This window comes from Haemaphysalis longicornis, unplaced genomic scaffold, assembly GCF_048455015.1.
Source record: "Haemaphysalis longicornis isolate Haplotype H1 unplaced genomic scaffold, Haemaphysalis longicornis Haplotype H1 scaffold_10, whole genome shotgun sequence".
Classification (NCBI taxonomy): domain Eukaryota; kingdom Metazoa; phylum Arthropoda; class Arachnida; order Ixodida; family Ixodidae; genus Haemaphysalis; species Haemaphysalis longicornis.
The window spans coordinates 96,851,317-96,874,124 of record NW_027526204.1 but is presented as its reverse complement, the minus strand read 5'-3'; the positions used below and the strand labels follow the sequence as shown (position 1 = coordinate 96,874,124).

Sequence of the window (22,808 nt, the reverse complement as noted above, 5' to 3'; positions counted from 1 at the left end):
ACGGAAACGCCTTTGTGCGCCCAAAACAGTGCAAATCTATCACCTCAACTGACAGGCTTCAACCTATGCAACATTCAAACTTTTTTGTTGTTGTATCTCTTTCAAAGCCCGTGTGGCTCACTTGCGGGTTTATTTTAGTCCAGCGGGAATCTTGAATAGGCTAGCCAGCAGTCTTGCGCAATCTCTTTCTTCTAAGGCTCAACCGTGCCTATTGTTTTGATGTGTCAAAAACAAAAGAATCGAAGTGATGGATTACTACTGTCCCTTTCAAACTGCTGTCGTTCATTACAAATACATCGGTGCGCTGAGACGCTAACACGTCATGATTTAGTTTCCGAGGTAAGCAAACATTTCCTGTAAAAGGCTGAAAGAAACTAACTGCAAAATATCTGTAAGATAATAATATCTCGTTTAATTGATCACGTATATGTAATCAACAAGATATACCCACAGGTAGGCAACAATACTACACCTGCGTGTCGGCAAGCATCGTTTAGGCGTAAATCAGTCGGTTGCAACTCAGAAACCTAAACACGCTATTTACACAGCTATATGATTAATTGGAAACACCGCTCGACCGGGAAGTTAGGTGGGGAAAAAGGGGGAAAAAAAACAGTTGCCGCTTCATTTAACAGCTCATAGTAGTCTGACTGTTACCCCTGGAGAGACAATGCTGCCATACTTATCTTACGCTCTAAAAAGTCGCCTTAGTGTTTCTTCACCACACTGCTGCAGAATCACCAATCGGGGTGGCCCAGTGTGCGAATACGGCAAATGACGTTCTAGAGCATTCGATTTCAGTGAAAAACAAAATCTCCGCATGGGCATTGCGAAATGCCATACACCATTCACGCCTTGCGCGTTGTCCCTACTCCCAGTCATTTTTTTTTCAGTCAAATCATAACTTGAACTTCGCCATTGGCTGAATTTGAAAAGTTGGCCAATTCGATTTGTCATTCTTGGCTGTGTGGGGAAGACGAATTAAGGGAACTTCTTAACTCTTCCGCGGCCACGGAAAAAGGCCGGCCTTGACTGCTTCCAGAATTTTTTTTTTGTTTTGAGATACTGGACACATTCAGCATTGCTATGCATGAAATTATAGCTTATAAATTTCTCCTTCAACCTCATAACAGCAGTTCTGTGAAAAGTGTACTTTTTGACTGTTTTTTGGTGAACGAAACAAACAAATGCACAAGAAAAAGTACACAGAAAACACAAATAGGCGATTTTACGGAGCCTAAGAATTATTTTAGGATTCTAATAAATAGGAAATGTTTCTAAGTTCCTAAGCTATGATTCAGTATAGACATCGACGCTGTACAGAAAGTTCTCGATTTTGCGGTCCTACCAACTTAACGGCCCTGACGGATGTGTTCCTCCGCGAAGCCACTCGAGAGTACTAAGTCGGTCTCTCTAAAATACTCATCAAAGCATACGTGCTTGTGTTCTGACGTGGGGCAGACGGAGGCAGCCCTCGCCGAGGCATCAGCAAGTCCTCGTGAACAGAGCACAGGAAGCAGCGCGGGAACGCGGCCTCCTGGACGAACGACGTTGGACACACGCCCCTACTCTACAGTTCATGCCAATAAGTGTTTATTAAGCCTACTACCCCGACCCAAACTCACACGGACCCTCTTCCCCTTTCATATTCGCATGCCCACTTAGGGGGATTGGCAATGGAAAGCTTGCCTATGAACGTTCAGTACATTTTATTACGGGACACAAAATTGGCTAGGAAGTTTTAGTTGTGGCACTATGGCGTTATCTATGCAGACTGACGATCTTTAGTGGCAACTACGGAAAATGAACAAAAAGATGAGCAAAGCATAGGGACACGCAGAGGGACACGCTGTTGTTAAAAGTAGCCTGCTTGTGCAGTTTTAACGTGGTGTGGCTGCACCTTTGCTATGAGGTGCGTCGTAGTGGAGAGCTACGGATTAATTTTCGCCACCTGCGGTAGTTGTTTAACGTGCTTCGCCGAAATCTCGCACACTGGCCTGTTCGCTTTTTTTTTCCATCAGTAAAGCAGCCACAGTGGGCGGGATAGAACCCGCGTTTTGGGCTCAGCAGCACAACGCCTTAGCCACTGAACCACCGCGGCGTGTGTGTTAATAGTAGCATGATACGTACCCACACGCCTGCACATATCCCCTGTAAATAATTGGAAAACGCTTTGCAATAGACAGGAATGTATGCTGCTGCGAGCTCTTGCTGCAGAAGCTGGATAGGCTCGCTCGCTCGCTCACTCACTCACTCACTCACTCACTCACTCACTCACTCACTCACTCACTCACTCACTCACTCACTCAATCAATCAATCAATCAATCAATCAATCAATCAATCAATCAATCAATCAATCAATCAATCAATCAATCAATCAGTCAGTCAGTCAGTCAGTCAGTCAGTCAGTCACTCAGTCAGTCAGTCAGTCAGTCAATCAATCAATCACAGCGCAAGGTGGACAACAGTAACAGTGGCCCGTAGTAAGTCTGAACCCGTATTCTGTGTCCTCTATAAATATACTGTTAATCCAAGCAAAGGGTTTCACGAGTCGCGCATACCCGTATAGAGTGCGGTACCCGTTGTATTAAACGCACTTCAGGCTTTCGGGGTTTACCGGATTTACCGAACAGTTGCTGGGGTTTTTTGTAGCGAACGGCCGCTCCTACTTCTTCCAGTATCCACCATAGAAAAACTGCCGGTGGAAAAGGAAATCCTCCGTCGCGCCACGCGTGCTTTACTTCCACCGCGTGGAACTGACCTCTCCAGTGTCTCGCTCTTTGGGAGGAGGTCGTGCTGCGGAAGCTCCGGGTTGGGATGGCGTTATCCCCGGCAGTTACCCATGCTTGGCCTGCCCGTTATCACGCGCCGTTTGCGGGCACCTGCCTTTTGTGTGTGCTTCGGTCCCCAGCACCGGTCTATTCTTGGATTTCTCCGTGTAAGGGGTGCAGTGTTGTTCCTATGAAAGCTTTACCATCTTCCCGTAGGGGAACCCTGAGTAGTATGCGAAGCAGCCATGGGGTCGACTGCAGTTCCCATTAGTTTTCAGTTGGTCCTTTACGTTGACGTTCAGCTTCGCGTGCCTTCGTTGTATCAGTAGCTTCTTGACGTAGTTTGAATGAGTGAAGAACATAAGGCGCGTTCGTAGCACATGCTCCCGTCTCGGTTTGTAGCGCAGTGGGAAGAGCGCCGCGTACCTCCCGTTGCGGCCAGAGTCGTGGGATCGAAACCGGGCGCCGCCTAACTATTTATTTTTATAGTGGACTGCGCTGACGTCAGCCCATACGCTGACGGGGCTGAAGAGACGCGCATGCGCAATAGAGTGCGGACGGCGGACAACGACAACGAGGGAAGGAGGGAGGGACACAGCCCTGAGCAAGAGATGCTTCGCATCTAAAAAAAAGACTATACCCATGTTGCACGTACCCTCAGGGATAATTGAACAACGCTTTATTGACAGCATAGTGCGCTGTTGCAGCACTTGTTGATAGGGATGCTGCATGCGCGTCTGCCAAGCAATCAATGAATTAATCCCTCACATATACAGCGCAAGCAACATGAGTGTTGACCTCGCGAAATCTGTGCCCGTCGTCTGAATACTGGATGCACGTACACTATGAAGCCTAGCCAAGTGATGCACAGACAGAGCAGAACATACCCTCCACTGGAGTATTGGCGAAAGCTTTTGAAGCCGGGGCTATTCTCTCTTAATATGCCTGGCCAGACCAATTCCCACTGGTTCCTAAGCAGCCCTGAACTGCTCTTGCAATAGAAGTTCTATGGGCAAATATAGTAGAATGCTGCTTTGGAGCAATTCTGAGCAGTAAAAAAAAAAGAAATAAAAGAGACCTTGTGCTCCTTTCACCCAATACTCCGTGGTGGGCGCAGCCAAGCCGTTTTAACCGTTTATTCGAAGCATTTTAAAGCATTCCACGCGCTGCCCCAGGAACTGGAAGGGTCTTCTTGCACGTCGTTCCACCGAATCATATGCTGCTTTCAGTGAAACAGTATTGTCACGGAGAGAATACAAAGACGACACCGCTGCGCGCGTTGTGCGTGGTGTTGCTGGGTGCTGTGATGGCCGACATCGTGTAAATATATCGCTTCGCATTCAGCCATCGTTCCTGTCATTCGTCCTGCCGCCACGTAACAACATCGAAACAAAAAACTCTCATTAGACTAGGCCAGGACAAGCGGTGGACCACTAGCGTAATAAGGCGGATCTGAGAGAGAGAGAGAGAGAGAGAGAGAGAGAGAGAGAGAGAGAGAGAAACTTTATTTGAGCACTAGTTGGACTAACGACGATTGGTGACCAGCGCTTGGAGGGTACCGGTGATCTGAGCTGCTCGTTCAGCAAGTCCTTGCTGGACTTGAGGGTCTGAGCTGCGTAACGCCGCCTCCCTGTGCTCTTCAGAAGAGATCAGAGGGAATGAGTTGTGGGGAATTGCCAAATGATATGAGAGACTGTTTCGGGGGCTCCGCAGTAGGGGCATTGAGGAGAAGGAAATATTGAGGGATAAATTGCATGTAGTCTGGCGCGACAAGGGAAGGTATTGGCTTGGAGAAGGCGCCAGTATCGTTCCTCTGCGATAGAAAGCGACCAGTGAGGTGGAGGGTAGCGCCGGCGAGAGAGGCGGTAGTGACAGGTAATTTCCTGGAAAGTTAACAGGCTGTCACGGGCTGATTGGGCTCCATGGGAAGGGCTGCGACGAGACGGGTCTAGAAAAAGGGGAACACCAATAAATCGATGGAGGGACGAAACATGCACCGCTCCGTCTAACGACGACGATGGTTTGAACGCGAAGCTTTCGCGTGGTAGATTCCTCGGTTGGCCAATCCCACAATCCGATTAAGTGCTCCTCTGGAGGTACTCACAGCCACTCTCTGGTGCGGCCTCCATAGGCCTTACGTTTGGGCCACGGATGTACGGTGCGAATGAGTACCTGCTGCTTGGCGTTCGCTTCGACCATGTAGACAGAGTTCGAGGCAAGGCCATCGAAGCTTTTTGCAGCCTTCGAAAGGGAGAACTCGGCACGGAAAACTATCACGGAGGTCAAACATCCTGCAGGCATGGCAAGAAGCAATGAGGAAGTCGCCAGAGCTTTCGCTGACTATTATGCAGAACTATTCTCTCGACGGTCAGTCCTAGATGCAATCCCAGCTGAAGTGCTAAATCAAATTCCCAAAATACCTGAAGAAACCAAAGAGTTGATCAACACCCCCATAACAGAAGCGGAAATAGAGCGTACTATCAAGAGCCTACCGCGGCACAAATCTCCTGGACTGGATGGTATCATCTCAGAGTTCTATATGGCCTTTAGAAAGGAACTGAGCCCCATCCTAGCCATGCTCTACGAAAAAATAAGAAAACAGAAGCTCCTGCCATCCTCCATGCGGACAAGCCACCTGGCCTTAATCCCCAAAAAAGTACCCACCGATTCTATCCCCGACGTCGCCGATTACCGTCCGATCAGCCTCCTCTCAACAGACTACAAGATCCTGGCCCGAGTTCTCGCCGGACGGCTGGAGAGTGCACTGAGCGCTGTAGTTGGTCCTCACCAGACGTGCGGTTTCAAAGGGCGGTCCATCAATTCCAACCTACATCGCATGAGGATAGCCGTCGAGGCGGCTGAATCAGGTCTGCTACCTTTGGCCGTTGTTCAACTGGACCTGAGGAAAGCTTTTGATCAGGTGGACCCCAATGTTCTACTGGATCACCTCCAACACTGCGGAATCGGTGACACAATGATCGATTGGATCAAAACTTGCTACGAGGACATCTCTACCTGCGTAGTAACAAATAGGTCTGTGGGAACGCCCATAGACATCCGCAGGTCGGTGCGCCAGGGCTGCCCCATTTCACCCATCCTATTCTCCCTCTGTCTTGAGCCACTTTGCCGTATGGCCCTTGCATCCGAGGTCATCAATGGCCTGAAGATGGGAGACGGGGAGCTCCGTGTTCTCGCCTATGCGGACGACGTGGCCTTCATTTGCACTCGTGGATCACAAGTGGGCGAGGTAATTAAACTGGCAAACCAGTTTTGCCGCTTTTCGGGAGCAGAGCTAAACCTACTTAAGTCGAGGGGAGCCTGGTCGGGTGATTGGGCCTCCAAACCAAGTTGCCTATTTGGAATGGCCTGGGAAGAGAAGATGTCCAATTACTTGGGCGTCAACCTCAACCAAAGCGCCGCAGTCAAAAATCGGTGGAAACCCAAGCTGTCAGCTGCGGAAAGAAAGCTGCAACCATGGAGAAATAGAAACATCGCTCTGTTCACGAGGGCTCGTGTGTGCAATGCGATTGCATACCCCGCAGTGCTGTACGGGGCCCGCATAACTTCCATCGACGCAGACACCTTGAATAGGCTGCACCGGTCCTGGGCGGTATTTCTCTGGCATTCCACATTCGAACCCATGCGCCGCTCAAACCTCTTCTGGAGCCTAGAAAAGGGCGGGTTTGGGCTCGTCAACGCGGAGCTCAAACTCACTATCCAACGATTCTTGTACTTTCTGGGTCTACGCGATCCGTTCCTAGTGGCAGCCACGCAGTGCCTGGGCACCAGACATTTGGCCCCGTGGTTTGCCACGACAGCATCTCTCTGCTTTGACACGCGCGGAACGAGGTTCTACAAAGAAATCTCCCTAGCCTTAGCCCTGCTCGAGCAGCATTTCTCTTGGTATTATCTGCTCAGAACAAAACCTAGAAAACTGTACTGGGACCTCGTGGAGAAGGTCCTGCCGCCCCCTCTCTACCGAAAACCCCCAATACCTAACGATGTCTTGAAACGAGTAAGACGACTCCCTGTGCCCACCGCCTCAAAGGACTTTTTCTTCCACCTCCACATGGGGATGCTGCCCGCAAAGGCACGTCTGGAGTGTAAAGGTTTCTTTCTCCATGGCGGCGCGGGTTGTCTCCTCTGAGGAAAACGGGAAACGGCAGAAAACGTGCTCACAGATTGTAACGCCGCGGCCATCTTCTGGGACGAGCTTCAGACCGCGTACACCAAGCAATGGGACCTGTCATGGTCAGGCCTCCGGCACCTGAGTGCGCTTACAGAGAACAAGGCGCTCCGGGACTGCGTGCTCGTCCTGGGGCTCCACTCGCTGTGGAGGGCTCGAGTGGATGCAGTGGAGTGCGCCAGGAACCCCAGGCCTACCTGGCGGCCCTTCACGGCAAAGGCCGAATAGACAGTGAGCGTGTTGGGGGCATCAGATTCTGACACGGAGCTCCGCAACGCACTGAAAAAAGGATGCCAAGCACTGCATCGCTTTAAAGAAAAAGAGATGCATCGCCGGAAACGGCTGTGATGTTGCCCCACTAGTACGTTGTAGAGACGCTTCTCCCCTCTGAACAGGCGTTGTACATCCTTGCCCAGAGTTTACACTCATATGGGAACATGTTACCTTCACACGATTCTCAGTTCATGTACTCTGATATTACAGTGCCTCAGGATGTCATATTTTCCTGCTTGGTTGTTCTTTGTTGTCACCGCAGTCCCACTGCGTTGCTTACTCTGCGGCTCAAGTGAAGGCATGCCTAAAGGTGGTTGGAGTTCCTGTGACGACAGTATGTACGCGTACCAGCGTTGGTCACCGCATCTAGCGTGCCAGTGCATTATGTATATATGTATATTCTTGTAAATAAAAATTGTGTTTGAAAAAAAAAAACAAAAAAAAATGTCGAAATGGATCAATCGGATAGACGCCAGCTTTGTAACGCGAGGGACCCAGATTCGATCCCGGCTACGGGAAGCGTTTTTTTTTTTTTTTTTACCCCACCAACGATCATTCATCATCGTCGTCCGTACAAATTTGGCTTTACTGCAGGGCGTATTGCCGTACAACAGCTTCGCTTTCATGACGAAATTCGTAGGCAGTGGAGGGACTCGAGCAGTGCAAGACAGGAGCGGTTAAAAGTCGATTGGAGAGCCCTTTGTCCTGCAGCGGATCTGGGGAGGCTGTTGACGATGATGGTGACATTGAGTTAGGTTTGGGAAAATTTTAGGTTGCGTTTAGGTTAGGTTAGTTTGAGGTATAGTTAGGTTAGGTTATGTTGCAACAGCCTTTTAATTTGTGTAATACTGGTGAAAGACCTGCCAACAGACTTTGCCCCATGGCCTGCGTACGTGAAGTTGAAAGTCGGTATATATTCGTCTCGGTGGGCGACACTACGAATTACTGCTGTTTTGCCCCAGGAATTCCAGCTATTTTAATAGGTAAATCCTTGACATAATACCAAACATCGTGCACATTTCCCGCATTCCACTTTTTTCAGTACCCGAAGCACGCGGCACGCGTGGCCAGTGCCGAGGAGTTCGACGACGAGGAGGAGGCAGGCGGCCCGAGCGCAGAACACCGCCGGCCTGCGCGCGGAGGGGCCACGGTCACCAGCCTCCCGCTTCCCAGGCGCAGCGCTCGGGCCCTCGCCGTCCCGCCCCTAGCCGCTGGGGACGTGCGCCGCCCGCCCGCCGACGACGCCGGTAAGCGCGCCCGGCGTCAGCCGCGACGTTGCCGCAACGCTTAGCGTGGTGATTCTTGGCTCGCGCAGACGCGCCGCCGAGGCAAGCCGAGTTCGATCTAACCACTCGCGATGTTTTCGGTTGTTGTTCCGTGCGGGAATGTCGGTACTTTAAGTCCGCAAACCGCACTTTCTAAACCTAAGCCTGCGCACTTGTTTTTAATTTTCGGTTTGTCTTTTTACGCGTCAACGCCGTTCTCAGCACTAACCACCCCCCCCCCCCCCCCAACCCCACCACCCACCGCCTTTACATCAACCTTGCTTGAGGAGTAGGGCTCAGAAGGACTGGGTGGAACTGTCGCTGGACGCGTGAATTAGGCGGGATTAAAACGCGCGATTTTAGGTTGGTTTTCTATACCGCTCTATCTTTAGCATAGTAAGTACACTTTGGTACTTAGTCGTGTTCGTAGTGACACGCACACCGGCCGCCGCACCTTCCCCACCTTCCCGTAGTTACTCGCCCACATTTATGCGAGTGCCGTGTTAGTACCGCTCACAGCGTGAGTTTTGTAACCAATTTTTGTCAGTCCAATGCACTTTCAGGTGTTTCTCCGTCATGGGGAGTGTCTTATGGCGGTTGAGAATGGGGCGCAATTTCTTTCGTCGGACGCGTGATGCGGAAACGTTGGTGCGAAGCGAAGCCGCGTCGCAATTTTCTAGCGCTGCTCGAAGCAGACAGTATTTAATTACGTTTACTGGAGTCGCGCCGCAGTAACCGTGTGCGCAGCAGTGAAGCTATATTCTCGGAAGTCTGAACGTTGCAACTCGACGAAAAACTAGATTAAACGAAATTTAGTTTCATAAGGGTTGTGTTTTTGGGGTGCAAGTTGGTTAATTTAGGTGACTTTAGGTGTAGGCCAGATGAAGAGTGGCTCACAGAGTTAACGGTAATTGCTTTGATAACGAGTTGCTCGTAGCACCGTGTCCCGTTTACTTAGTGTGTCCCGTTTAATTAATTCCACTGAAGTTGTTCTCTTGATGACCGAAAACGGGCAACTACACTGATAGCAGTTCCCTCACTGCGCTCATGTTGCTTTATTGTATAAGGTTTGATGTAAATTCTTTCTTGTTTTGTTTTCAAGCGTTATGCCAATAAGTCTTCTATTATAACAATTAAATTTCACTAACTTTTCGGTGTACTATATAGGTATCTGCCCCATGGCCAGAAATAGGTGCCCAAATTGTCTGGTCGCACCGGATGCATTGTAAAATCCACACCCAACTTGGATGCCAACTGGGCAAAATTCAAAACATGTACAGTCATAGACAAATGAAATGAGAATACGGTAAAATAAACCAGAACACGAAAAATAAAAATATGGATAGCGTAGATAAAATCATGGCTCGCTGGTGAAATATTTGGAAAGACACATTTTCAATCATATCATGGGGCCTGTCTTGCTAGTACAGCCAGGCGACAATTTCACTTCCACGGAAAGAAATGGCGCTGTTTGTGTGCTGTGGTCTATATTTTCATGTTTTGTACTCAATCCTTCCTCGATTTAACTGTTCTGGACTTGATGCAGTAATTCACCCCTTTCGTTGGCCCCGTTAAATCCAGGTTAGATGGTGACTTCATCGGTTGTCCAACTTTGTGTGGTGGTGTGAAGATCTGGTAATATCGGCTGCAGCCTACAGCTTCATATTCGCGTGTTTCCTTATTTTGCGCATTTGTTTTCATGCATTCCATAGACCCCGACATTTCACCGGTTCTGAGTGCGTACTGCTCAATGGTAAATATTATGCATTAATAAGATGGTGGGCGATCGCGCAACTCCTAGCTCCCTGCGGGAGCTATATACAGGAACTCTAGGTAACGGCGGTACAGCCCATTATGGCGAATCACTGCTCTGCACTTTCGACAGCTTTCACGTTGAGTGGAACGGCTTTAAATTTTTGAAAAGGGAGCCGTTGTTTCAAAATGGGGTACTTGTTTAAATAATAAAAAAATAAAAGCTGCAATTGGAGGCAACGTCGGCAAAACACCTACATTATCCAGGACACTCCTAGAGAGCGCCAAGTCGGCTGTGCAATTTAGTTATAGCATAGTTCCGGTCGCAGCAAGGTTAAAGTGAGAGAAAAAATCCTACGCGTGTGTATTGGCATGGAGGTATTTATTAAAGGAAAATAAGGCGGACGCCCGGTAATTCGCTGGAAAACGTGGCTTAGATTCAAAAGCATTTTTCTGGTTAAGCCTCTCAGAAGAGAGTGAAATGATTATAGCATTTTTGTCACAACTTGGGCGTTAGCACATTCAAACACAGCACCCCAAATGTCTTGTATAGGGCAAATGAAAGGTCCCCCTTGCTACTGTGATATGTAACCGAAGAATAGACAGGACCGATTTGTAAAGACTACAAAACGGATTTGATTTAAATGGACACTGAAGTGAATTTGTGAAGCTCCAATTTTTGCTTGCACTGCGTAGACTGGCTCACATTAACACAGTTTTCATCGTTTATCCGGTTGATAAGTCGGTAATTGTTTTATAAAGCGCGAAAGAAAAACTACCATGCGCGGTCTGCGGCGGCCGCACCAAATAAAGGCTGTGACGACGGGAGGAGATGCAGCCGTGATTGGACGATGTCCATGATTACCATTCAAACAAGTTTCGGTTTCGGTTCTGTAAAACATGCTTGACATCCGACGTTTTCTGATGGGCATTCTAGATATCTCAGTAATCATCATAGCGCGCTTCTGCCATGTTATCGGCTGTAAAATGCGTGAGATAAGCCTCCCAGGACGGCTGGGAATCGTAGCAATCACTAGCCGAGGCCTACGCAGTAGATGAACGCCCTCCGCGTCATCGCAAACGCTCAAATGCCATACGCTTTTCCCCCATATTCGAAGCTTGCCTGACTAATGCCTGTATCGTAAAAAGCGCCTTCGCACCAGGCCAAGGGTCTGCTGATTCTGGCCTGTGCCCACTGCCCGCAAGCAGTCGGTGCTTATGGCAGTAGCACGCCAACGAGAACTCGCAAGCGCGTCAGTGTCAGTCTGCGCGCGTTCTGCCAACTCGCTCGTGGAGGAGCGAACGTTACGGCCCAGAAAAGGTGAGCTCAGTACAGAAAACATCGGCCGAAAACGAAGAAAATCAACTTACAAAAACAACAAATAATGTAACCTCGGGGATTCGAACTTGCGACCTGCAAAATAATAAGCCTAGCGCTCCAGACCACTCGGGCACAGGCCAGCGCTGCGGAAGCTGAAAAAATAAGGTATATAAAGTGTGACCAGTTTAAACTTCTATTTAGTTTTAGCATTTCAAGCAGCTTAGGTGACTGTTGTATAGCGCTCGTGCAGTAACCGTCCCCGAAATTTCTACAATATCTCACGTCTAGCAATTGAATTTCTTAGACGGAAAAGTGTTCGCAGATGTGTGGTCGTGCTGCTGACCGCTGTGCTTGTGCACCCAGCGCAGAAACGTGCTTCCTGCTCCCTAGTTTTACGCTGTACGGTAAAAAATGTTACTTCCTGAGTACCTATATTGACTTTGCTAACTCTTCTCCCGCCTTCAAGTGGCCTTAGATTTTCCTACTAGCGTGCCAGTCAGCGAAGTGTCGCATGTGCGCTTGTGCAGCGCTTGCGTGGAGCGACCTGGACTTGGAGCTTGATACAGTGTACAAACTAAAGAAAGGCGCATTCTTCCATTCACAAACGTGTCGTGGCTTAGTATCAACTGAGCCATAGCCTCAGGAGGCTATAACTGAACGAAAGAATGGCTACGACTCGGCGGCGGCCGTCGGACTAAGCGCTGGGCCGACTGACTGTGTCGGAAGGTCGGCGAGCCGTACAGTAGCGCAGTCAAGCCAATTCATCTGCTTCTGACGTCACACGAAAACGCCACAGAAAATGGGCGAGGATGCAGAGAGGATAGCATTTTCGAATTGATTTTTCTACTAAATAAATTCGTGTAAACGGATGCACTCAGAGTGGTCTAAAAGTGGCCTATGGACTGCGGACTACGATTTGCGCTAGTAATCCCGCTATGTTTACGAATCACTTCAGTGTTCCTTTAAATACACGGCCGCCCGTAGTACAGGTTGGGGCATACGAGGTGCAACCAAAATCACGAGAAAACAGGATTGGCCATCACAAATACGGCGCTACTCGGAAGCGTACCAAATTGCTCATACCCAGAGAGTAAGTAGCGTGTCACCGCAGTGGTGTAGTGACAGGGCTTCCTAACAAGGAATGTCCTTGCGTAACTGCATGATACTCCGTAGTTGGCGCTGCAAAGCTTCTGCCAATTCTTAGACTATAGTCTGTCCTGAGCGAAAATTTTGATGTGAACGTATACCTGGTGCGATTCAGCCGTCCTCTCAACACTTAGAATGAATTCTTAAAACAAGAAGCTTATATAGGCAAGGAATTTTCAATACACTAAATACAGAAACATGATCCATATTTGTCTGAACGGTTCAGCAGAAAGAAAACATGAGGCATATCTGATAAAAATCGTCAATACACAGCTCTTACTTGCAGCGTTTATTTCTTACTGCGATAGAAAACAATAAAATGCGTCCAAAACAATGTTTTCACCACAAAATATAAAAAGGCTCGCGTGAGAGCCTCTAGCACGTTGAACAAGCGGCATGCCCCACAGTACCAAAGGTTCCCTACAGATGGTGCGGCAGTTGCGAGAACGCGCGAAATTTGAATTCCAGCAAACCTCCGTCGAGCTTATCAAGAACGATCCAGAAGGGTAACAACGTACGAGGTATGCGGGGTATAAAAAGAAGACAGTTACGAGGCAGCGGTGCCAGAAGACTATCGTCTTTCGACGACATTGGCAGCAATGCGGCACATACACGGTTCTTTTTTTTTTTTTTTTTTTTTGTAAACCACTCCTTTAGGGTGTTTTGTAGCAGTATCTCTGAGAGTCGTAACTCCATAGCCGCGGTGTCGGCTATCTGCGACCCGCAGGCCGCATGTGACCCGGGGGGAAGTATTACGCGGCCCCCGGCACGCCAGAACCTCCCTCCCCTTGTCATTACCTATCTACACGAAGGCTTACATGGCGATTTTATCCTCAAATGAGGTTAGACAGCAACAAATCAAGATCGCTTCCAGTTGGCCTCGACCCCAATGTGCACACTTAGCCAGATAACGGCTACCTTCCTTTCATTCCTTTCAAGTAAAAAAGCTCTACTCTCCTTCTCACCCCCCCCCCCCCCCCTTGCCCCAATCTGCTTTCCGACCCTTGCCGTGCCGGCTTTGCGCAACTCCGCCCTCCACCTCGAAAGCTTGCCTACCCCTGCCACAGCCGGCCATCATATAATTTACAAGGGTTGCGTACGACGTTTGTCGGGATGTGCAAGGAATACACCTTTTTAAAAGTGGCCCCATACCTTAAGAATTTTCCGCCAGCCAAAAGTATTCTACATGATCTGCTACGGGAAGCCTTCTGTTGCGCCGACTATCAAACCATGGGGTGTCGTTCGTTTTTATCGTCCCGATCAGTGATATCGCTAAGAGGCGCATTGCGTTTCGAAAAACGGCTTTGCACGCGTCATCTGGGCCTTTTTCTATAAGCTAGTGAATTCACAGCTCCGCCTTAGAGCTTCTTTACTGAGTGACGTCTTTTGCTTTTAATTCTTGCATCTTTCACTTTTCAGGCGTGGAGCTTCTGATCGAGGCCGCAACGAAGCGAAGCCACAAAGATGCCGGAGTTGGAAGACGACGACAAGAAAGGAAAAAAGGGCGACAAGAAAGGCGGAGGCAAGGAAGATTCTAAGAAAGGAAAAAAGGATGAAGGCAAAGGCGGCAAAGGTGGAAAGGACAAGGGTGGGAAGCCCGGCAAGGATGAAGACGGGAAGGGCAAGTCTCCTAAGGGGGCGAAGCCCGCCCTAGAAATCGAAAAGGGATCTCCCAGTGGCGTGTCCCTAGCCGAAGACAAGACCGAAAAATCCGATAAGTCTGAAAAATCCAAAAAATCTGAGAAGTCCGAGAAGTCTGAAGGCAGCGAGGGGGCACCAGCCAAGAAGGGTCCCATGAAGCCTTCTGATAAAGGGAAGAAGGGTCTTCAGAAGATACCTCCTCCGTCCGAGTCGATGCTGAAGGCAATCGCCGACGACGGTCCCGTGTATGCCGAGCGATATTACAACGACGAGTACGAGGACGACCAAGAGCAGCGCACCTACGTCGAGGTCGAAATGTTCGAGCATCGGCTCTCCAACACGGGCTTCGGAAGTCCGCGCGGTCGGGGCCGTGGACGAGGCCGGGGTGGGCCAGTCATCTCCGCTCGGGGCGGTCGCACCGGTTCTCCGCCCCCATTGCACCACGAGTCTCGGTCTGTCCACGACGAATACTACTACGAGCAGTGCGACCCAGAGGCTCAGCAGCAGCTGCAGGGTCATGACCAGCAGCAGTTCTACGGGCGGGAACGTGAGGACCAGCGGCAGCAGCCTATGCGCAGGAGTGTGACTCAGGTGGACGCGTACTACGACGAGAGCAGCGGCTCGCACCACTTCGAAGGTTCCTACTGCGAGATCGCGGACGACGCCCCGCAAGGGGGCCGTCCAGCCCTGCAGAGAGTCCAGGCAGTGCCACGTCAATGTTCCCCGCTCCGCCAGGAGCCCATTGTAGCCGAGTCTTCCTGCGTCGCCATGGCCATGAACGTTGGGCATGCGGGCCCGGTGCTGATGCAGCAGCAGCGATCGCGCTCGCGCGGTCAACTGCCTCCGGCGGGTCCCACGACGGGACAGCGGTCTCGGCCGTCCTCTCGTCAGTCGTCTCGGCAGGCCAGTGCGACGTCCATCATTGTCCCTGTGGCGGCCATCATCGTGGCCACGGATAACGCGGACAGCCCGCCGCCTGCTGGCCGCAGAAGCCCCCGTGGCCAGCGAAGCCGCGACTGGATTGATCCTTAGAAGCACCGAACGTATCCTCGCAGCAGTCACCCGGGCGGCTATCAGGAAAGCTTTTTTTTTTTTATCGCGGGACGTCGTGCGTGTGGCGGTGCTTCTTCGTTCGAAGAGAAAAAAAAAATCAGTGGTAAGATCCGCGTGAGCGAGCCGCAACGCAGCCAAAAATATTTCGAGAACTGCGTTCGGAAGTGCGTTTTAAGAAACCGTCAAAATTCGGGCAAAGGCAGCGCGTTGTTTTCCATATGAACGTTTTGGTGGATGAGAAATTTGCCTCTTTGGGGACGCCCTGTGAAATAAATTGCTTCAAGGGCCTGAATACGTATGTTTCCATTATGTCGAGTGCGTGACTGCCACGGTTCACTTGTGTACGTGCCATGAATGCGAAAGTGCGCGTTGAGTATGTGCAGGGCAAAATCAGAGGTCCCTGCCGCGAACGTGTTGTTAATCAAGTTTCACATATACTTAAAAGCTAAACTACGTTAGGACTAATCGCTTTATTACGACATGGTAGTTGAAACAAATGACGGGTGTCCGCGTAGTGCTCTAAGTAATCGCGTGCGCCTTCGCGACGCATATTGGTCATGTCTTTATTTCATCGAAATCATAAGTAGGTATAACAGCTAGATGAAGTGTGGAAGACATTTTCAGTTAAATCGGAGTTCTTTTTAGGCTGCGTGTAATCTCACGGCAGCCGTGAGTATTAACTGCGGGAAATCCACGCGGCAGTTTCCGTAAAAGCTCGCAGGCCTAACATTATCTGAATATTATTACATCACGACCAGGGTGTCGAACCGGAACCGAACCGAACTGAAAACCCGAACTGAACCGGTATTTTTGCCGGAACTGAACCCGAACCCGAACCGTTATTTTTCGAGCACGCTGAACCCGAACCGGAACTGAACCGAAAAAAGAAATAACGGCTACCGGTTCATGCCGAAACGGTTCGACCCTCCGTTGTTGATATTGCACAATCAATGCAATTCAGGCCTTTTTACCTCTCACGTTCCATCAACTTCGTACCCACTCGCGCACTTTCCCCTCTAGGCAATTGAACACTATCACGCTCTATGTAACAGGGGTAATGAATGAGCACCAATGTAGCAATGGTCTGTTGCTGCTGGAAGCGCGAGCGCAGTGCAAGCTGACCAAACGAAATGTCATTCTCGGCAGCTTGCAGGGAATATGAAACGACTTTGCCCTTCCCTAGCTGCGACTTTATTGGAGCAATCAGGCTGCAGGAGTGCTCCACTGCACAACAGCGAAATCCTACACCCCTTGAGTGCAAACTTTTTGCATTTCATAAATTGTTTAAAAGGTCCGACGCCTGCTAATTGTTAATACTTAACAAATGTGACCGCAGGAGCTGCTCAGTGGCTAAGCCGTTTGCTGCTGACCACAAGTGGCCTCGATCTCCCTTCCCCACGACCGTTTTTCTGAAGTAAATGGAAATCGAGAACGTCCGTGTATCGACATTTTGATCCATGTTTAATTACACCAGCTGGTTAAAAAAGTCTGCCGGCCTGCAACATAAGCTGCGCCTCGGCGCAGAGATATAGCACGGGGCATCAAATGCGTCAGTTTTTTTTTTAATGTGTTTACACGGAAAACAACAAAAAAGAAAAGGCAAATCACGTTGTTTTAAAATATTACGCAAAAAGTAAGTAAAACCGAATAAGTAAAAGCACCAAAACGGGGATATTGCTCTACTTTTCTTTGTCCTGCCTTTCACAACCAAGCGTGTCATCAATACGAAGGAAGTGAGTCCCGTGGTCAGTTTTTGGGGACAGTACAGTACACACAGTTTTTACAGATACAAATAACAGATTTGTCAGGGAAAACTGTTAAGGTGCGCACTTAATCCCCTGGCAAGAAACTGCAGCCCTCGACCTTTTGAGGAAGCAGAAACAGTAATAAAGAAGATGACACGTGCAGAAAGGCAGGTCGGTACCTCAGTGCCCCATTCGCCCAGCGATTATCTTTTCTGCTTGTTCTGCAGTTTTGTCTCTTTCAGATCTGCTTTTTTCGAAGGTGCACTTGTACTGATTGCCCAACTCGCTACATTACTTCTACTGCTACTCGTTCCGGAGGGTAGTAGCCTAGTACTGCTGTGGACGAATTAAAGAGCGTCTACCCAAAATAGTCCCCTCTCATGCTGCCCGCGTCAAATTTCCATTTCATTTTGTAACAGCATAAGACACCGCCATGTAGCACTCGGAGCGATGGCCGGGGGTCAGGCGGTGCGATGACAGTATGTCATCGTACCGCCTGACCCCCGTCCACACACATCCGGTACACATCCGGCACACACCCGGTATAGCTATCGCAAAAGGAATTGAAGGGGTCAGAGCAATATTGCAGTGACTGAGCGTTAAGTAAAGCTTACTTTTAACAAAAGTTTGGCTAACGCATTCGATAAGGTGACATCTAAAAATTATTCAGGGTGACGAAATAATCCAATTCATTGGTAGTATTTATGTGCCTGTTGTAGGATTTTTGTTTTGTTACAAATATAAAAAATGTGCGCCATTGGTATTAAGCGCTGGTATTTGAACGCGCCAGTATGCAAACCTAAATTTAAGGCTTCAAGGTTAGCGTGATGGGCGATTCCATGGCGACGATTGCGATTTCAACAAAAAAAAAGGGCAGAAAATATATCCCACCGTCATATCTCTTGGTGGTGGCTTTATATGAATAGTCGCTAGGAGAACATAAAGTCTGGGCGAGAAAGTAGGTGGTAAATCGTCGCCACTTTATCTGTTTTTCTCTCGTAATTGTTTAAAGTTTGCTTTGCAATTGCGCCCCTGTCCTTGGGGAACAGCAGCATTTTGAATTTTTGTTGTATTTTGATGTGACTGTCGTTTTAAACTACGAAGTGTTTTTTTTTCTAATTTCAGTGATAATTAAACTCATCGAACCGGTTCGCGAACTGGTTCAAGCTCCCGAACCGGTTCGCGAACCGGTTCGGTGTGTCATTTTGTTGAATTGGAACTGAACCGGAACGAAATGATTTCGCCTGAACCAGAACCGAACCGGCGTTTTTTTTTTCGGTTCGACACACTGCTCACAACGAAACCTAACTTAGCCGAACCTCCCTGAACCTAACCTAACCTAACGTAGTCTGAGCATATCATAACCTAACCAAATATAGCCGGACTGTGACAAACCTAACCTTTCCCAACGACACAGAACACAACCTATATTAAACATAATCCAACAATGAGTCCTGTGAGACAATCTCTTCATATAGTAACCAGAATAAAAAAAAGCATTAGGAAAATAGCGATGACCAACAAAACTTTCGTTTACGATCATAGGACTAACAAAGTCGTGCTGCGCCCTTTAAACACATAGGCCCCAGTAGTACTAATCCAATAAGGAAATAATTCTCCTTTACACTAACATCAGAAGCATTATTCCGAAAGTTGATGACTTACAAAACCTAATTAGCTCATCAGAGTCAGATTTATTCATAATAATAACCCTTCAATAGCAGACTCAGAGTTGCTACAATATTTCCCGGACTTCAACATTTTTCGGCGGGACCGTACTAACAAACATGGAGGTGGAGTGCTCATAGGCAGTCATAAAAGCCTTCAATGTACAGAAATTAGTGTATCCTCATGCTTAGAAATTACGTCCATTCTCTGCAATGCTTCCTATCCCCCACAATAATTGGAGTTCGTTACCGCCCTCCCGGTATTGGCCCTCTTTTTGTACCCAATTTCCACGAGGCTATTCACTCCGTAACTAAAACTTTCCGTCGTTATCCGATACTTCTCTTCGGTGATTTTAATTTTCCAGCAATATCGTGGAACAATCTGGCAAGCACAGCCGCCAAACTTGGTCCTGAAAGCGATTTCGTCAACTCGTGCTTAACATTTGGACTAACACAACTCGTCACTGAACCCACACGTCAAAACGCTATCTCCTCAATACTCTTGATCACTTCCAAGCTTGACAAGGTTTCCAAGATGACGTTCTTGCCTGGTTTAAGTGACCATTCAGTGATCCATGGTACCTACCTCTTTCAACTAACACGCTCGTCTAAAATAACAAAAACGATAACATTGTATAACAAAGGAAACTATTCCTCCCTAAACAATGAATTCGCAGAATTCGCTAGTTGCCTGCTAGCCGATTTTTCGCAGCGCTCTGTCGAGACTAATTGGTTGCTCTTCACAAATAAAATCCATGACCTGATCATAAAATGCGTGCCCATCATTACCGTGACCGAAATAGACATCCTCATGGTTCACTGCCATGTTAAAAGTATTCAACAATAAAAATAAAATACTTTTTAGATCAGCAAAACGATCTAATGACATTTGTGCATGGAACAACTACTACGCTGCGGAAAAAGCATTCAGTGCGCAGGCTATGAAAGAAAACGTTCTTTTTATTCACAGACTTGGCCGGCTATGTTGACAAATAACCCGAAAAAAGTTTGGAGCGTTATCAACCCTCACAATTCCCAAACAGTAGCATTGTAACCTCCCGATTCCCGACAATGAAGCCGCCGAACTCAATCATTTTTTTCTTTCATGTTCACTATATATATATATATATATATATATATATATATATATATATATATATATATATATATATATATATTGTCACGGGACGTGGCGGACAATCCCCGTGGCGCCATAGCCCACCACCAAGGATGGTGACGACGAAGAGTTGGTGCGCCGCGCTGCCAGGCCGGGCCCCGTTTTGGCATTATGTAAATAGTTCTTTGACCATTATGTAAATACATCGCTTCACCGCTACATGGTCCGTATCATCTGCCGCCACGTAACATTTGGTGGAGCGTGCGGGTTCGTCATCCCCATCCTGGTCCCAGCATCGCATCGCATCGGTATGGACGTCGCCGCCAGGGATATCGAAGCCGCGCCGGGCAGCCCCAGCCCAGCAGAGACCACCACACGACGATGTCCCCCGCCTCGTGTCCCCAGCCCGAAAGACCCAAGTGACGACAAGCCGAAATGAGCCGTGCCCATACAAGCCGAAGATGGATTCCCCCGCCCTTCCGTCCGACGTGGCCTTAGGACCTTTGGCGCTTCGTCACGGCTGAAGCCATTGCTGTTGCTGGGCCAGGCATCAATCAACACCATCATCGTCATTCGTGGCGGCAAGCGATTCGTCTGCATTTCTCATCGCACACTCATCCGCATTGATTCGCCAACTGGCATCGGCGTCGACCGGGACGGCCGTCTTCGACCGGCGGGGGGATGTCACGGGACGTGGCGGACAATCCCCGTGGCGCCATAGCCCACCACCAAGGATGGTGACGACGAAGAAGAGTTGGTGCGCCGCGCTGCCAGGCCGGGCCCCGTTTTGGCATTATGTAAATAGTTATTTGACCATTATGTAACATCGCTTCATCGCTACATGGTCCGTGTCATCTGCCGCCACGTAACAATATATATATATATATATATATATATATATATATATATATATATATATATATATATATATATATATATATATATATATATATATATATATATATATATATATATATATATAAAGGTTAGTAGAGAGAGACAGAGACAAACGAGAAAGACGTAGAAAATAGAAATAAGTTTACTGACGTTTCAGGGAGAGGAGGGACTCTCCCTGAAACGTCAGTAAACTTATTTCTATTTTCTACGTCTTTCTCGTTTGTCTCTGTCTCTACTAACCTTATTTTTTTCGCGCTCTGTGTGAGTTATCTTTTCAGACTATATATATATATATATATATATATATATATATATATATATATATATATATATATATATATAGCTACAACGTACCCTCAAAAAAGTGGTGCAAGCGTCCATTCTTGCTAAGAGATGAACAAGTGTGTTGTTCAAGGAAAGCAAGAGATAGACTAGTGTGTTGTTCAAGAATTTCACCTCCGTATTCTTCCAAGCTATAAATGAAGAAACTTTCTTTGTATATTTTTAGCTCCTATACTTTGTGATGACTGCCATTTCACTGCATTCCTGTATCTGCTTCTTGCGCTGATATTTATGTGCCCCCCGCATGTACAATCTGTACGCCCACCTGATATGGTCCCGGAGAGAGACTGGCAGTATTGAAAATCAAAGCACAGTGCTGTCGAGCGCTGCTCCTGGAACGCCTAGATAGACGTAACCGCGCAGGCAGCAGCGTCATGAAAAGCATACGAGACCTTATTTAGCATTTTTATCGGTAATAGAGGGCTACGTCGAACCCTTTTGCGTTACTTTTTATAAGTACTCTTAAAATATACACTCTCGAAATGAGAATCTGATCTCGTTTGCTGTTTAACTAAGACAGCTTTCCGGTTTTTGTGGGAACGAGTTCTACAACGACTGGAATTGCTGCTTGTCACATGATTATAGCGCACGCCCTGGAATAAACGCTATGCCCCCCCCCCCCCGCTCTTTATTCAAGACAGATAAATTATAAAGGGCACCAGTTTAAGGCTACCATTTAAAGATGGCGTCATAGAATTGTGGTGCGCTGCGGGGGCCGTACCTCGCAACAGATATAAGGTTTAGGCCATAGAGTGTCTTAGTAAGTATACTCAAGAGGAAACTGCGCCTGGGAATCCATGTCGGCGGGGAGGGAGGGGGGGTGGTTATGGCCTTGTGGGAAGACCACAGCTGATGGCTTGACATATCTATCGAATTCTTAAGCGTCTTCTTGGGTTTGCTTTCTTCCATATGCGGTGATATATCTACAATGTATATAGCCGTTCCGGTCAAAACGGCCGCAACTCGCTTCGCTCCTCTCGTTTCGCTTGGGAACTCGACATTCGCTCCATTTGTTCATGTTGAGACAGCTGTGCCTCAATGGAAGGACTAGGGCCAGCGAGCGACCATCAGTACATACTTACATAAGTACGAGCCCACAATGTAGACACGTTAGTTTGCGGTAAAAAAAAAGTATGCATCCCGGTTCTTTTTTGCAGTGGCCGTACATGTTAATAGCGCCCGGACATCTTGAGTGGCCGGGTAATTTGCCGCTGCAAAAGTTGTAGCAGGCAGTCGGCTACAAAAACACCAACGAAAACACCACGAATGCGACGTGTTTGTTTTCATAAGTACGCGCATAAAAGCTTTCTGAGCTTTTCAAAGCGCTTATTATTTGAAATGATGGCAAAATAAGAATCTTTAATGAGTTTCTCCCGAAATTATACAGTTAACTACCAGCTTGGTCTGCAGAACAGTAGCCATAACCGTTCTGGCTGAGACTCTCAGTAAAAAGAACACGCTTTATTTTTACTTATTTAGCTTTAAAACAGCGTGTTTTATTTTGCAAGTATAAAGTTACACACTCTTTGCATTTTTGTGGCATTGTATTTGAATTTACGGTCACTGAAACGTTTTAATTCAAGCCAATGATGAAGCTAAGGCGAGCGCATAGTGTAATGGCGGCCCATGGA

At 48.0% G+C, this 22,808-nt stretch overlaps 1 protein-coding gene across 2 annotated transcripts; it reads left to right on the top strand.

Annotated features, from left to right (window-relative positions):
* The first annotated feature begins 280 nt into the window (after nucleotides 1-280).
* On the top strand, nucleotides 281-15,624 carry LOC144158909 (uncharacterized). 2 transcript variants are annotated; one of them, XM_077690097.1, is made up of 3 exons: nucleotides 281-339; nucleotides 8,274-8,478; nucleotides 14,135-15,624. In XM_077690097.1, exon 3 carries the CDS (start codon nucleotides 14,180-14,182, stop codon nucleotides 15,386-15,388), a length of 1,209 nt encoding a protein of 402 aa, XP_077546223.1. In that variant the 5' UTR covers nucleotides 281-339; nucleotides 8,274-8,478; nucleotides 14,135-14,179; the 3' UTR covers nucleotides 15,389-15,624. The 2 variants fall into 2 exon arrangements, with proteins under 2 accessions (XP_077546223.1, XP_077546222.1); XM_077690096.1 differs by lacking the exon at nucleotides 281-339 and having other exon boundaries at nucleotides 8,265-8,478.
* Nucleotides 15,625-22,808: the final 7,184 nt, after the last annotated feature.